The following is a 14960-nucleotide window of genomic DNA, read 5'->3' as shown; positions in this document are numbered from 1 at the left end:
TCTGCTTAATTCAAGAATAACCAGTACTAAAAATAAAAATGCAAAAACAAACCCCCTAATAAACCACCATCAATTAATACTTTCTAAATAAAAGGGGATTAACGGATGAATTCACAAATGTATGCAGATTTATACAGAACACCGAATGTTGTGTGTAAATCCTTATAAACTCCAGCTCAAAACAGAAACACACAAAATGTATAGTTTGACTTACACATCCCATTTCAAAGGAAAAAGAGACATCATTACAACTTGGTAACTGTGCTAATTGCAATATAAACCAAACAGAAATTCAAAGTTTGGCAGTTAACTAAGAAGAGGGTTATCACTTAGGTTATATAGCAAAGTGTTGATGTATATTACATAGAGTAGTATAAATAATAAAAAAGTATTATTTAAATTAGATCACAGTGCTGCATTATGTGCATAACAGTGTTTGATATATTACTGGAGGGCTGTGAAGAACACTACTAAAACTTAACTGGTCAAACGGTCAACACTGATACTCTGTTACAATCAAGAGGATGCATGGTTCAAATGCTCTTTTGGTGGCAAAGCCAAGAAAACATTTCGAGATATTTCCTGTAAAATATGCCAATGAGCTATTCAGGCAGCAGTGATGTACCTGAAGGAGCTGGGTTTGCATTCTCCATGGAGTGAAGTAAGCTGCATTGCATCTGAAGTTGGAAATGCATTCTCCCAATCGATTTATTCTGCTCCCGGAGCATGGGACAGTAATGTTTTAAAGAATGCCAAGGGCCAGATTCAAGGAAAACCGGTAATAACAATAATAGTGAAACGGTGAAGATTCCCAGGAGCACTTGGGCGCCTATAGCTCCGCTGATGGCAAGGGAGATCAGACACCTTCACCTTCTAGAAAACCTCAGATTGCGCCTTTCTACATCTTTAGACAATTTGGAAGCCACTATCTCAGTGAAAATCAATCGCAGCTACCCAGAAACTGGGACAAAGTGTTGTTTTGGTCATTTTATCCCTGGTGCCATTTGGTGCACAATATAGGATTTCATTCTCTCACGCTAAAGCATGTCGATGTAACTGTACCTCACTCCAGTGAAGAATGCAGCCCCCACAGTTTCTCTGTATCTTTTCCAAAGGTAGACAGTAATTCAGTCAAACACTGGGAGCTGATGCCCCTCCTTTGGGATTCCCTTCTCCTGCTAACATAGGAGAGGAGCCAGAGTATGGACCTCAATTGAATTGCCAGAGAGAACAGAGTTATGGGAGAGTTGTCTAGTCCTACATGGCACACCTCCTTGCTCCCACATGACGCTTTTCAGCTGTAAACCCCTGTGATCTTAGCAGAACTACTGCTGGTTTTGCCAGGAGAAGGTCAGAATCAGACTGCTTTCAGAAACAGCTACGGGGTGATACATTAAAGTTGCTCAAGACCTGTGCTTTAATTTTTAAATGCAGACAGACTCTGCATCAAAATGCAGCAGGACACCCAATTCCTTGCAGAACATTGAGCACAACCAGCAGATTTCACCTCCCTGCAGACTGGTGAAATCTGCTTGCACCATTAGCTCTGGCCTGCAAGAGCTTCTTGCTGCAAAAGGCATATTCTAAAGGAACCCACCATGAAGTCGAGTGACCCTTACAACTAACGCCTACCTGAAACTCACCACTGAATGCTTGCTGACCTACCAGGATTCCCCAAGCCCCACCTGTCTTGGAGAAATGCTAATTTGGCAATACTGATAGAGTGAGGAAAATGGAAAGTTAGAGATCCGACAACTTCTCTCCCTAAAATGGCTTAGTAAGGAAAGCAAACAAGCAAACCCAAACCACCTCATGTCTGGCAAGTGAGAGTTCATAATACAGTGCAATTACCACTCCATTTTGACATGATTCAGTCAAAGTAGAGACAACTGGATTGAAAGGCTGACACTATATTTTTTGGAAAACAAATCAGTCTCAATTCTTACAACAGAAGAGAACTTGCCTGACTGTTCCGACAAAGCTGCCATTGCCAGCCAGGCACACAAACGGTTTAAAAGGTGACTCCCAAATATTTTATATAATCCAAATTCTGCACTTCTCATCAACAGTCAGAGTAAGGGTCAATAAGGACAAGTTGTTTTTAAATGCCAGAAATAATACGCTGATGGCATTAGCCCCCAGCCAAACTGCTGGTTCCAGAACGTAACTTTGTGAACTCCTACCGAATACTACCTCTTCAGCAGGTCAGACTAGGAGCAACAAATTTGACATGAAAATAGATGCTTGCCAACATTTTAGGTTTACCAGCAAGTATATAAAGGAGTTTTTGAAGTCTTAGATCATATATATATATATATAAAGATAATCTGCCTAATTAGTTATTTATGCAAAATGACTGTTTTCTAAGGTGAGTAATACTAGTGGTAATTATATGTTTAGCCACCAAGAGTCCACATTAATGAATGGTACTTGTTCAGCAGATACGGATCTCATTTGCACTGACACGCTGCAATCAGTGAAGCTGCTCTGGAATTAGTGTCGTTACTGTGGACAGAATCTGGCCACTGGCACACAACCACACCGCTTTCTCCGGAGGACAGAGACGGCTGAGCCATGGTTTGCGTGTATTTTCTGCCACTAAATCTGACTTTTCAATGTTGCTTCTAGATAAGTATTAAACCACCCCTGAGCTGGTACAACTGTGCATTAATGAGCAAAGGTAGTGGCAAACTGATACTCTAATAATGTCGTATTTCAAATAACTCTCCCCAAAGTCCATATAAAGAAGAAGGAACCAGTTTTCTTGTGCAGTGGTTGTGTGATTCACTGCCTGCGGACTCTGGCTGTAGGGAGCATGGATCTGGGCAGAAGCCAATTATCCCAGTCCAATCACATATGAGAAAAGCTATGGCTCATTCATCTCTGTGCTACCTGGCCAAGGGACTGGTCCTTCCTATTTTCCACCAACTTTATTCTAAGGGATGCAGGCAGCCAACAAAAGTTAGTATCTATGTACTCCTGACTTAACCAATGCCGGGAATCAACCCCGCATGCATCAGTCCCAGCAAACTGAGGCAGGCAGAGAGCTGTTCCTTGCACTATCACTCTCTCTCTCCTTCCTTATCTGCATAGTTGGCAGTTGTGCTGGGCTCCAGCAGCTGTCAGACAGCTCCTGAAGATCCCAGGACACATGGGCTGAGATGGAAGAGAAGCACCGTTTTGCTGTGATGCCCTTAGTGTGGCCCTGTTTGTTACATGGCAAAATGCTTGCAGAGCACAGGAACAAGTCCAGCCAGCCTGCCCTTCAGTCCTTCCACCTCCTAACTGAACACACACCACAGGCATCTCCAAATGCAATTTTTAGTTCACTCCCCTGAGTGGAAAGTCAAACCCTTCTTTAAATCTCTGTTCATAAACTAGATCCATCTTGGTGAAACTGCTGCCTGAAACAGCTGTTATGGATAAATATAAACCTGTATTCTTTTTAAGAAACAGACCATGTTGTTCTGTCAAGTGGTTGGTTCCTGTGATTTTCTTCTTGCCTCTAGGATATTCTACGTGTAGAATTTATCATGCCAAATTCATGAATCTGGGTGAGAGAGACTATCTTATTTATTTCACAGCTTCCCTCTGCTGTAGGGATCTCCAATCTAATAGTTGTCATCACCAGGAGAGTAGCACTATACCTGAATCACACTCTCTGTAACACTGGTTATTCTCTGGACACCTCAGTAAGGCTCTTTACTAACTTCATTTTCTCATGGCAAATTAGCAAAGCTATTTTCTTGTCTATTTATTCCTGAATCAAACCAGAGAGTTTTCCTCGATTAACCTCCCATTATTCTCTTGATTCTGTCATACACACTCACTACTAAATTTGCCCTCAGATTATTGCGTCATGTTACACATGTACAGACGAAGAAAGGACACATTTTACTTTTTTTTTTCTTTTTTTTTTTCTTTTTTTTGTTAAACAGAAGTAGGGGGCGGGGCTGAATGTGCAGACAAGGCAGTATAATTCAACCATCCAAGCCCTACCAGAGCATGAAGATTTTAATATTGCAGAGTAAGTTCCCCAACAGTCAGTGTTTGTCCCTGAAGAAGGTTAAACCTTGAACACCTGCTTCAAAAAAAAAACAAACAACCCAACAACAACAACAACAACAAAAAAAAAAAAATGAAACAAAACAAAAACAAAGCAAACAAAAAAAAAAAAAAACCCAAAAAACCAACTCTAAGCCTAAGGGCTTAAAAATTAGAGGCATAGCCTTTTTCTCTATTTTCTATATTTATATGAAAATAATTCATGCTTCATGCTAAATACATTATTTACCTTACAAGAACTTTGTCATCTTTGAATAAAAAAAATCGTTTGCTTTTTGTATTCCCCCCTTCCCAAAAGGAATCCATGCAATGTGGATCAATTTCTTCTGCTGGCTACGCTGGTTGGTTCTGGAAATCTGTTGTCACTTTTGCACAGATGAATCCTGACTGACAGTAACTGCGCACTCATTTCCGAGGGCAGTGTAGGAGATCTTTTGTTGAACTTCTGAGTTTTACTGTTCACCAATATGCTTTCCTCTTATTTTTAAATACAGAATACTACTAATGGCAGGTTTTGTAGCTTTGTTTCCCCACTTAGATCAAGGATTTGATCCACAGAAACAGATTCTGATGTATTTCCTTCCTTAATATCTACTGTAATTTCTTAGACTCGATTGCTTTTTACTCAGGCAGTTTAGAAGACATAGCTTGTTTTTCCCTATTACTATTATTTTTTGCACGCAGTGCCAATCTTCGGGCTTATGGCTTTTTGAACATTCTTTTAATTTAATATAGAAGACAGAACTCAATGATTAACGATGCTACTAACAGTGACCCCCCCTCCCATTTCTTCTCGTTATTTCACTGAAACCCATTGCATACATAGTTCAAATTTCCCCCAAACTTAAAGTTATCAGTCTTCACATTATGAGCCACATATAGTACAAGAAGCACTAAAAGTGCATTACGGTTTGCGCAGTTGCCACCAGTGGCCGTCCAAAGACTTCTATGGCACAACGTATCCAAGTGCCACTAGATGGTTCTTGGTGTTGAGAAGTATGTGCCTCCTCCTTCCCCCAAATCTCTTTATTCACATTCACTGCTAACCCAATCGTAAGGCCATTAAAAACAATTCTTAAGGGCCAGGCCTGAATGATTACTAAATTATGCACAGCTCTTCTAGTGTAAGAGGGATTTCCAAGTGCCCAATTTTACAGTGTTGATGTCACTGCGTATTCAACCATGCATTTTTGACAAGCCGGAGAAAGCAATGGTGATTCTGGCTTTTGCTTTTGTTAACTTTTTGTCTTCAGGTTATGAAAAGCTTTTGTAAATTAGCTGAGTGTCAGTATGAGTTCTATGGCTTCAATCTCCTTTAAAAATAAAAATCTTAAGGGTCAAAAAAAAAAAAAAAAAAAGGAAAGAAAAAAAAAACCACAAACCAAAAACAAAAAGAAAGAAAAACAAAAAAGGAAAAAATTGCTGATATTGCCACAAATCATTAGAATTCACCTGACGTGATGAAACAAAACTTTGTAAGTTCAAACAAATCATTTATTTGTTCTAATTTTTTGTGGTTTCCTTTTGCTCTTTCTGCCCCTTTGCCGTCCGATTGGTGATGTTGTTCAAACAGGATCGAATTCCTGCTAAATGCAGGAGTGATCCTGCCGCTTCTTTCATCTCCTCATCATCACTCTCAGGGGGCTTTTCTGTACGTCTCTTTTTAAGAGGCAGTGTGTCACTTGGTACTTTTTTCACCTTCATTAAATGTTGCCTTTTCTTGTGCTGGGATGCATACCCACTGTCAGCTAAAGAATCCTTGGTCTCCTTCCGGTTTTGCTTTTTGTCCTCCTCTTCTGTTTCACTATGGCTCTCGTGGCTCTGGAAGCTAACTTCACTTCTTTCACTGCTGTCTTGGCTACCTTTAGTTGCAAATTCATACTGGTCATCAGCAGAGGAAGAGGAAACGGAGTCACTAGCAGGTGATGCGCTCCTGTGGTTGGAAGATTTGGCACTGCTGTAATTGTGATCCTCCTTTGGGTCACCGCTAACAACTGGAGAGCCACAAGATTGTTCGCTTTCTGTCCGCATCCGGCAGTTGGTTATTCCATTCCTGTAAGCACAAATCAAAGCAGTCTTAAAAGCCACAGAGATGTGATCCTGATTCAGTGCAAAAGATGACAAATCCCACTGACAGATAACCTGAAATTATGACTATCGAAGTAATGTCCATGCAAGATGGTTTCAAAGCCTGACTCAAATTGCTGGAGGATTGGCTCCACAAATGAAAAAAGCCAAAAGACACGTAACGGCACAAGAGGCAGGAGCAAGGAGGGGATGGTAACAAATAAATGATGTCTGAACAGTCCTGATTTATGTTTCAACTAATAATTTTCACTTCCAAAAAAATTAAAAGAAAAAACCCCATTATTTTATTTACTGGATATTAAATAAACTCCGATGAGTTGCATAAAAATCCTCTCCCCTTTTCCATATATACTGATATTATCTAAAATGTAAGGGAGAGACACTAGCTTTCTGGAGTACTTTGCCTCCTCTCAAAGACTCTTTCCCAGCTCTAGCATTCCAAGGGTAGGAGATGTTTCACCTGGAAGTAGCACAGCTTCCATTTAGGACACTTTCCAACGGAAGGAGCAACTAAGCATAAAACCCAGGTCCAGTCACATTTCTGATTCTGATCTTATAAATAATCTTAAAAGCAATATAATCTTAAGGCACTAGCTGCCAACAAAATATGGCAGTGTCTTTGAAAATAAAGAGTAGAAAAAAAAAGTATCTGGTTTTCTTTAGAAGTTGTCATTTTCCCCTTTGGTTCTATGGCACTCGGTGCTGTGCAAACTACTGTAGCATGATATATGTAAAACCTAACAGTGTTCCTTTCTGCATTGGAAAGTATTAGAGCCACTGACTTTACAATACGAAGTATGATGCTTGCAAGTCTGTTAAAGGGACTGACCCTTTGCAGTGCTTAATTCCTGCAGAAAAAAAGGAGAGGAGGATGCTCATCTTTGAATAAAGGCATCATCATTGCCACCCTCAGTTCACCAGCCTTGAAACCCTCTATCAGTTTAAAACCCCCAATAAACTGGCAAGACTGTTTAAACTATCACATGATAAACTGCTTTAAAATCTACTCTTGCCATCTTCGCGCTATCACTAGAGTGCTTTTGCACACTAATGGCAGTACTGGATTAAAACCTTTTCTTAAACACATGCACTGAACACAGGTATTTGTTAAGACGAATGGCAAAGTGGCAAGTCCAGAGTATTACTGATCCTCCGCTTAGAAAATGAGAAAGTGCTTTATGTTTAAGGGAATGGACCTTACATCTGGTTTCTAGAAGGAACAGCAGAGTATTACCCATTTCTGAAAGGTAAGGCTGAAAGGTGGAAAATATAAGAGAGGTATATAATTCCACAGTTCCTATAAATCTAAATGCTCTTGTCTGTAGAGCTTGCTGAAATAAGAAACAGCCTTTTGTGAACCAGTGACAGGACAATGCTAGAAGGTAACAAATTAATCAGCCATTCCAAATGTTCTTATTTACAGTATTTTCAAAAAATTCATATACTAGAAGGCCCAGTTATTAGCAAACAAAGCCTCCTGCCAACCTCTTTGCTCAACAAATTTTTTTTCCCCTAGATTTTCGAGTAGCTTTATGATCCATAAATTATATACAGAACCCAGAAGGAATACACAAAGATCCTTCAATTATTAATATCTAAATGCAATGTCATTCATGACTGTGCAGCAAGCCAGCTGCATTTACTCTGCGATGGTTTGCCACTGCAGGGGTTGTCATTAGAGGATGCCAAATGCTTAGAAGAAGAAATCATCCATACTAAACTAGTTGTAAGGTGAATTTATAACCAAGTCCTTAAGATCAGTCATTACAAGGAAGCATATGATGCATTTTAAGTGACAGATTCTTCATTTTTAGGGTAAATTTACATTTAAAGATGTTTTACATTATCATAAATTAGCATAAAATTAAAGTTACTTGATTTTACTAGGCGGCTAATAGTCAGAGCAATGTGGCTTAATAAAAATCACTTTCTACTAATTTTCCATTAAAAAATAGCAATAGATTCTTGCTCCACGGAAACAAACACAGGAAAGAATAGGTGGGAACTCAAATGGGATTCCTACTGACTATTAGGTTATTAGTGAACAAGGCTTCTGACAGATGGGATGTAAATCAAGATGCCCATTTTCATGTTACTAGATCTATTCCTGTTTGTTAGTTTGTACTGAGAGACCATCAATAAAAGGAAAGCTACAGTTCCATGGAGCAGAGCAACCATGTGCCAAAAAGACATCCCTGATTTGCCCCGCTCTTGAGTCTCTAGTGTTTGCTTTTACATAAAGGGACTAAAATTTGGATTCAAAAGCTCTGCCCATGGGACTTACTCCAAATCCCAATCCTTTCAAAAGAGTGTAAAAATAGAATGAAAGCCCGGGGATTACAGAAGCAATGTCCTGGGGGGAAGGTGTACTACTATGGGGTTAGCATCGCACAGGGAGTGACTGCAAGGAGGGGTGATAATGAAGGAAAACAGAAGTCCACAGAAAGGTGCAAAAAAGAAATCACTTAAAAAAAAAGGGGGGGTGGGGGGGAGGAAAGGGAATACCACTACACTTGAGAAGAAAGGCATCTATGGTGGAACTGGTCGGGAAATGGAAAGCATTTGCATCTCAGAAAAAGCTTCGGTTTTCACTTACATTTTGAAAGATTTCCAACCAGTTCTGCTTAGGGAAATAAAAAAGGAAGAGAAAGCAGGTCAAGGAGAGAATTAGCAAAGGATAGCTGCAGAAATTAAAAAGTTATACAGGCAGAGTGTTTTGGGATATTCACAATATCAAAAGTAATGTACCCTGAAAAGAAATTAATCTGGTTTGTATCCTGATAGGCAATAGCTCAAACATAAGATATGATGAATTACTTACAATTGGTATTATATTAATGAGTTGAATAAACTAATACTGAAACCACTCCTATTCTGCATGTGCTTCTGAGGCATTCTAAAGCTTTATATTGCTTTTATACAGTCACATACTTACTAAGACATGAATGCGATCTACTTAGTTCAATCTAGATCATCAGTGGACAGAACTCCCCTGGGCTTCAGTGGACACATTCTGGCCAGCTGAATCTATTTTTGCTCACAGTTCTGGTTGTAACCGTAACTTTGTTGCTGACACAATAATAGATTTTTAAAACAAGTGCTTGCTCTGATGTCTGGACTATTTTGAAATTAGAAGGGAAGAAAAGGTATTTAAGAATTCTGTGCTACTGTAACAATGAGGGGAAATTTATTTCAAGTAATACCTTATTTTTTCCTCCTTTTTTTTCCCCCAGAATTTTATTTCAAAGTTTCCAGAAACTGACATATTTCTACATGTTTTAAAGCAGTGGTTTGCCCTTTAAGAACAGGACAGTCTCCAGAACTTTTTATCCTACTGACATGGACTCTTTTATTCACTTGAAGGATCTGAATCATAATTCTAGAGATAAAAGTACCATGCGCAGATTCTTCTTAAAATATTTCAAGTTGGCTGCAGCAGAACGACACAACCCTCAAGCACTGCAGAGGTAAGTTTGAACTTTTGAAAGCCAGACTCCATTCCCATTGTTAATGGATAGGAGTTCTGCTACTAATGTTATCAGCAGCCAGATGGGACTCACAACAGCTGGATCTCAAGTCTCAGGAAGGAAATAATGTCCTTTGCACAGTGTTAGTACCTCTGCTTATCAAAGTGGTCTTCCTCGGTATGATATGAAAGTATGTCTCAGTTATTTTAACAAGGGCAGATACATCTTCCTTAAATTTCTCACTACCTTTAAAAAAAGACAGGCAATCACATTCTGTTTGCTAAATGGCAGAAAGTTTTGCTAAAAAATACTTACTGTATTCCACACCAAAGACAGGTACATTTACTGATGAACAAAGCAAACCTATGTGGATGTTAAGTATCACCTTAGTCTAGCTCTGATCCTTCTGGATGTCAGATATTGTATACCCATAGGTGACAGTTTTGGTATGGAATTGGAAACACCCAGTTAAATGATACAAAGAAAGCAGTACGGGTAAGTTGGGTTTGTGGATTGACAGGTTCCAGGTTTGCTAAAAAAAGAAAAGAGTAACTCTTTTTTACTGTACAGGTAACACAATTTCAAAGGGAAATTCAGGACAGTCAGAACTTTTACCTACAGGTATTTGAACTATTACTTAAAACCACTACATACCAGCAGACAAGAGGATGAGCAAGCATTTGAAAAGTAATTGGTGCTCAGTTGCTGTATGATGAGATTCCATCAGCAGTTATGGAGTTAAAAGTCAACAACAATAAGTCGGTCACACTATTGATAGGAGCCCTTACAAAAGTACTTCACTGCATAACTGTATGCCAAGGATCACAGTAAATGCCAGTCATGAACTGCCAGCAGAAAGAGCCCTTTGTCAGTAGCAACAGCAGATCTAAGTTAAGACAAATGCAGCCCTCTGCATTTTGCAAAAAAGAATTATCAAGTTAGCTAGTATTTTTGTCCTTTAGTTACTGAAGGATTCCTTCAGCTCCCAAAGGTAACTCATCCTGCTTGTTACAGGTGGGAAGGAGAATTCAATACAATGATGGCTTGGGGTTTGTTAAGCTGTTCATGCCAGTAATAACCAAGAACGTTAAGAATATACAATTAAGAATTTATAAAAGGATTCCTGCCCAAAATAAAGGAACGGCAGTAGCCTTATTCAGAAGCCAGTGAGGATGTACTTGCTTTCCCTAGGAACAGGGAACAATTTGTCTTGGAACCTTGAATGGAAAATTTTTTTACTTCAGGAAATTCTCTTGGAAGCTTGTGTTCACAATTTACAGATAATTGTGAAATTCCTTGAGAATGTCATAGTTTAAACCCAGCCAGAAAGACAGTGATGCACAGAACAATTGTCCATCACTTGCTGACCGATACCCAGCCCAACCCGAGCAGCAATCGGTGGTTCCCAGCCACCTCTCCCCAGTTAATATACTGGGCATGACGTGCTGTGGTATGGAATACCCCTATGGCTAGTTTGGGTCAGGTGTCCTGTCTCTGCTTCCTCCCGGCTTCTTGTGCCCCTCTTCACTGGCAGAGCATGAGACTGAGAAAGTCCTTGATCAGGGTAAGTGGTACTGAGCGACAACTAAAACATTGGTGTGTTATCAGCATTGTTCTCAGACTAAAGCCGGAACACAGCACTGCACCTGCTACTAGGAAGAAAATTACATCTATCCCAGAAATGAAGACAGAAAAGCTACAAATGTTTGGTTAGAAAGGAGAACTGAAAAAAGGAGAAAAGCCCATGTAATTTCCCATGAATTTTTATTTTTAACATGCAATAATTAGAAAAAATAAATAAAAAAAGTATTTCTAATAAACACTACCAAAAGCAATTTAACCTATTACCTGAGCATACATGGCATATAAAGAAATTTTGCCTAAATTTTCAAATAGCCTGAAACAGTATCTTGGATTCATTCTGGGGAAATATGTGCTACAAAGGCAGTTAAGCAATGACTGCGGTCTACACCATCCTCCATCCTGACATTTCTGACACATCGAAAAGCAAAGAGAATGGCAAATCCAGCCAAAGCATCTTTACTGGGACCGGCTCTGCTTAGCATTTCCAAAATCCTAAAGGTTATACCCCCTCCTTCAGGTTTCCCACCAAGGTAGCTGCGAACTCTTCTCTCCTCTTTTTCACGTTCATCTCATGCACATTTGCTGGCTAGTGTTATGGGATGCAATTTTCATTTGGCCTTCCCATCAGAACAGACCACTGAATATGCCATTAAGCCCTGTTGGCCAGGTCTAACAGCATCTTAATCCGGACAAAAAAAAGGGAAGCACAGTACAAAAGGCACAGAAGGCCAGAGCTTCATAAACCCTGGATTCCTTGGGAGTGCATCTCAACACTATTCAGCAGCCTCTTTAGCCATGAGCATATGGGCAGATGGAAAGGAGAAAAGGCCTAATACGAAATTACTAAGGATGTTAACAAACATCATGGTGGAGGATGTCTGATGAATGTACAGAAATCATAGTTCAAACAGCTCTAATATTGTATCAGCTTCCAAGCTTGTGCTCTTTAAAGGGCTGGTGTAACTGGTAACACCTTACTCATGTCGAAGGTGATCATGTATGTTAGAGCTTCTTGCAACTTGCCAAGATGCATACTGGCGGATGCACTGGCCACTTTGACAGAGACTACACCTACTGAAGAGGACACAGATGTCTTCCTAAGTTAGAAGGGTTTTTTCCAATCATGTACATAGGAAGAGCAAGAGCTCACCTTCAAAGCACAATCAACTCCTTGCTGCGTGTAGTGCACTACTGGCTTTGCTTGCTTTCATTCATACCTTTTTAAGTCAGTATTTTCTTTTCTACATATCCAGACTATCACTGCATTTGCTTTTAGATTCTCCCAGGGAACTGTATGGGAATACAGTCTGCCAAAAATATATATGATGGATCTCATGTTAGAGGCATGCTACACACTGTGCAGCTTTGAAGCGTTATCTTCCCCTGCTGTCTTTGGGTGGGTCTTAGACTTGTCAGCCACAACATGGAAAATATGGATGGTAAACAAGCTGAAAGTGGTGTGAATAAAGTAAATAAAAAGCTACTGTCAAAACACATCCAATTATGCTCTACTGTGGAGATTTAACACCAGAGGATGATTTTCAAAGCAAAAATAGTGTGGGATGCCTTTTCCATTTGTAGATTAGTTTGGAACGAAAGGCCTATTTGTGCAATTTAAGCCAAATGCACTACAACATAATGATGCTCTCCTCACTTGCTATTCTTTATTCATGGGAAGTGGTGGATTTGTCATGTTTGTTAAATACTTTTCTGCAGTGTTTTTTAATCTGAACTACTTAATTCAATTGTACTTTATTTTATATATAATAAATAAAGTAATTACATGTAATTACATGAGAACAGCAACACATTGATACCTTGTGCAGGAACAAAATAGGCTAAATATATTCAATTACACTGCTAAAGAAGACACAGTAAACTATGCACAGTAAACTTTCCAACTGATGGAAAGTAATACATCAGAAATCACAGATGTGAGCAACTTACTTCAATGGTATGGTTTTGGCCTCCTTTCTAAGTAACAGATCAGTCAAACCACTTCACCTAATTACAACTACAAATTTAACCCAAGACCAACCTTTTTGTTACTCTGCTTTGACACTAATTGCATCTGCACAACAGGACAACATTCTGCAAGTTATTCACAGGGAGTCTGGGGGACAACAAAACCACAGACCATTAAGATACTGAGGAAATAAATACAAAATTAAATAAACAGCTCGGACAGCAAGGAAATGCCAACAGAAAAACCCCAAACTCCTACATATGGTACCTAAAGAAAACCAGTTAAGACATTTAATTTATTATTCAAGGAGCCACTACCAAGAAAATACTATAGGTCCCCCATATGAATTATGAAAACCACCTTTTTTAGGTGGTTTTAGGCCTTTCATTTAGAGCATCAAAAGAACTCAAGAAAATATACATTAAAGTGAAAACTTCTTGAAAAGAAGCTGTCTGGCTTCTCAATGTACAGGCAGAGGCACATATTCTGCAGATAACTACAACAGCAGACTGCACCACCTCCTGTGGCTGCCCGGCAGACCTCCCTCCTGGTGAAAGCTGGATGGGGAAATCAACCTTCCTGCACCTGAACAGGTCTGAAAACACCCCCTGTGACCCTGACTGGAGTATCTTTCTCTATGCAGGAATGATAGCTCCGTGTGAGCAGTACTCCTAACTGCAACAGTAGAAGGCTGAACAGATGCTGTGGTAAATTCCCCCCGCTGCACATGATAAGCAGAAGTTATTCTCATGAGATGCCGTGAAAGCTCAACACCATAGGTCCTATTGAGCTCCGTGTACCTGAGGAGAGGGGTAAGCACCAAGAAACAGGGTGTTATTTTTAAAGTAACCGGTAACTGAAGTATCCAGTTTTGAGAGGATCAGATGATATTCTAAGAGGCATCGTGCATCCAGACTGACCTTCTTCCTAAAGAAATGCTGGATTTTATTATCTCCAAGGGAAACAAAACTATCTGCTGAACTTGCTGTATTGCAGAGAGTCTCCTAACTTCTCAAAAGCTTTCAAAGCCTCTTCTCCCCCCCCCCCGCCTTTTCAAGAATTAGAAGAGGAGATATTTGCAGGAACTCTTAAATATGAGCAGACATCATGCAGACCAGGAATATATTCATAGCATGCTATTTCTAATACTGCCTAAGGCTGGAGAAGAGAACAAAAAGAATTAGAAATGTCTGCGTTAACTAATTATAAATGCTCTTCTCTGAGATAGAGCAAAAAGATCATAAGCAAGGGAGGGGTAAAATCCCTAATTTCCCAAATCTACATTAGCAAGTATCTGGTAAAGATCCTGTTCTGCCTGCTGGGAAAAAAAATGAGTAGTAGTCCTCAGAAAACACATACAATTTAACTATGTGGCCTTACAGCAGAGCAATTTGAGGATTTCTACACAAGGAAATTTTCAAATGACCTGGAAGGAAAAACAATTCTATCTCCTCCTTGAGTCAACCGTGACTATGAAACAGGGTCTAACAAGAAATGCAAACTCAAGAGAGAATATGCAGACCACTGTGTCCACCATTGAGCTTGGACACCTCATAAAAAATACATATAATTAATGATCCAGTAGTCCTACAGCGCTGCAATCCCCACTGGAGCAGAATACAAGTCCTGGCTAAAGCCAGTGGCAAAACTCCTGAAGATGGTTGACCTCCACTGCTAGCAAGGCCAGACTGTGGTAAAGCAAGATGGAGAGGAACTCTGCAGACTTCTGGAGGATGACCCTCAGGGATGCATCCCTCCAGCATAGCAAATGCGAAAAACAGCTGCCCATC

General features: G+C 39.7%; 1 protein-coding gene across 11 annotated transcripts in view; it reads right to left on the bottom strand.

Moving 5' to 3' along the window:
* Positions 1-852: 852 nt before the first annotated feature.
* The window catches only part of FOXN3 (forkhead box N3), a 209559-nt gene continuing 195451 nt past the window's right edge, over positions 853-14960 (bottom strand). For 9 of the 11 annotated variants that reach the window (XM_030483783.1, XM_030483790.1, XM_030483792.1 and 6 more), the window contains 2 exons: positions 8750-8773; positions 853-6118 (listed from right to left, as the gene is read on the bottom strand). In XM_030483783.1, coding sequence (XP_030339643.1) covers positions 5569-6118; positions 8750-8773 — 574 coding nt within the window. In that variant the 3' untranslated portion in view covers positions 853-5568. The remainder of the gene's footprint in view (positions 6119-8749; positions 8774-14960) is intronic. The other 2 variants (XM_030483791.1, XM_030483794.1) reach the window with 1 other exon arrangement.

Source organism: Strigops habroptila, chromosome 4, assembly GCF_004027225.2.
Source record: "Strigops habroptila isolate Jane chromosome 4, bStrHab1.2.pri, whole genome shotgun sequence".
NCBI classification, from domain to species: Eukaryota; Metazoa; Chordata; class Aves; order Psittaciformes; family Psittacidae; genus Strigops; species Strigops habroptila.
Note: the sequence above shows the minus strand (reverse complement) of the source record. Positions and strands in the feature narration are given on the sequence as shown.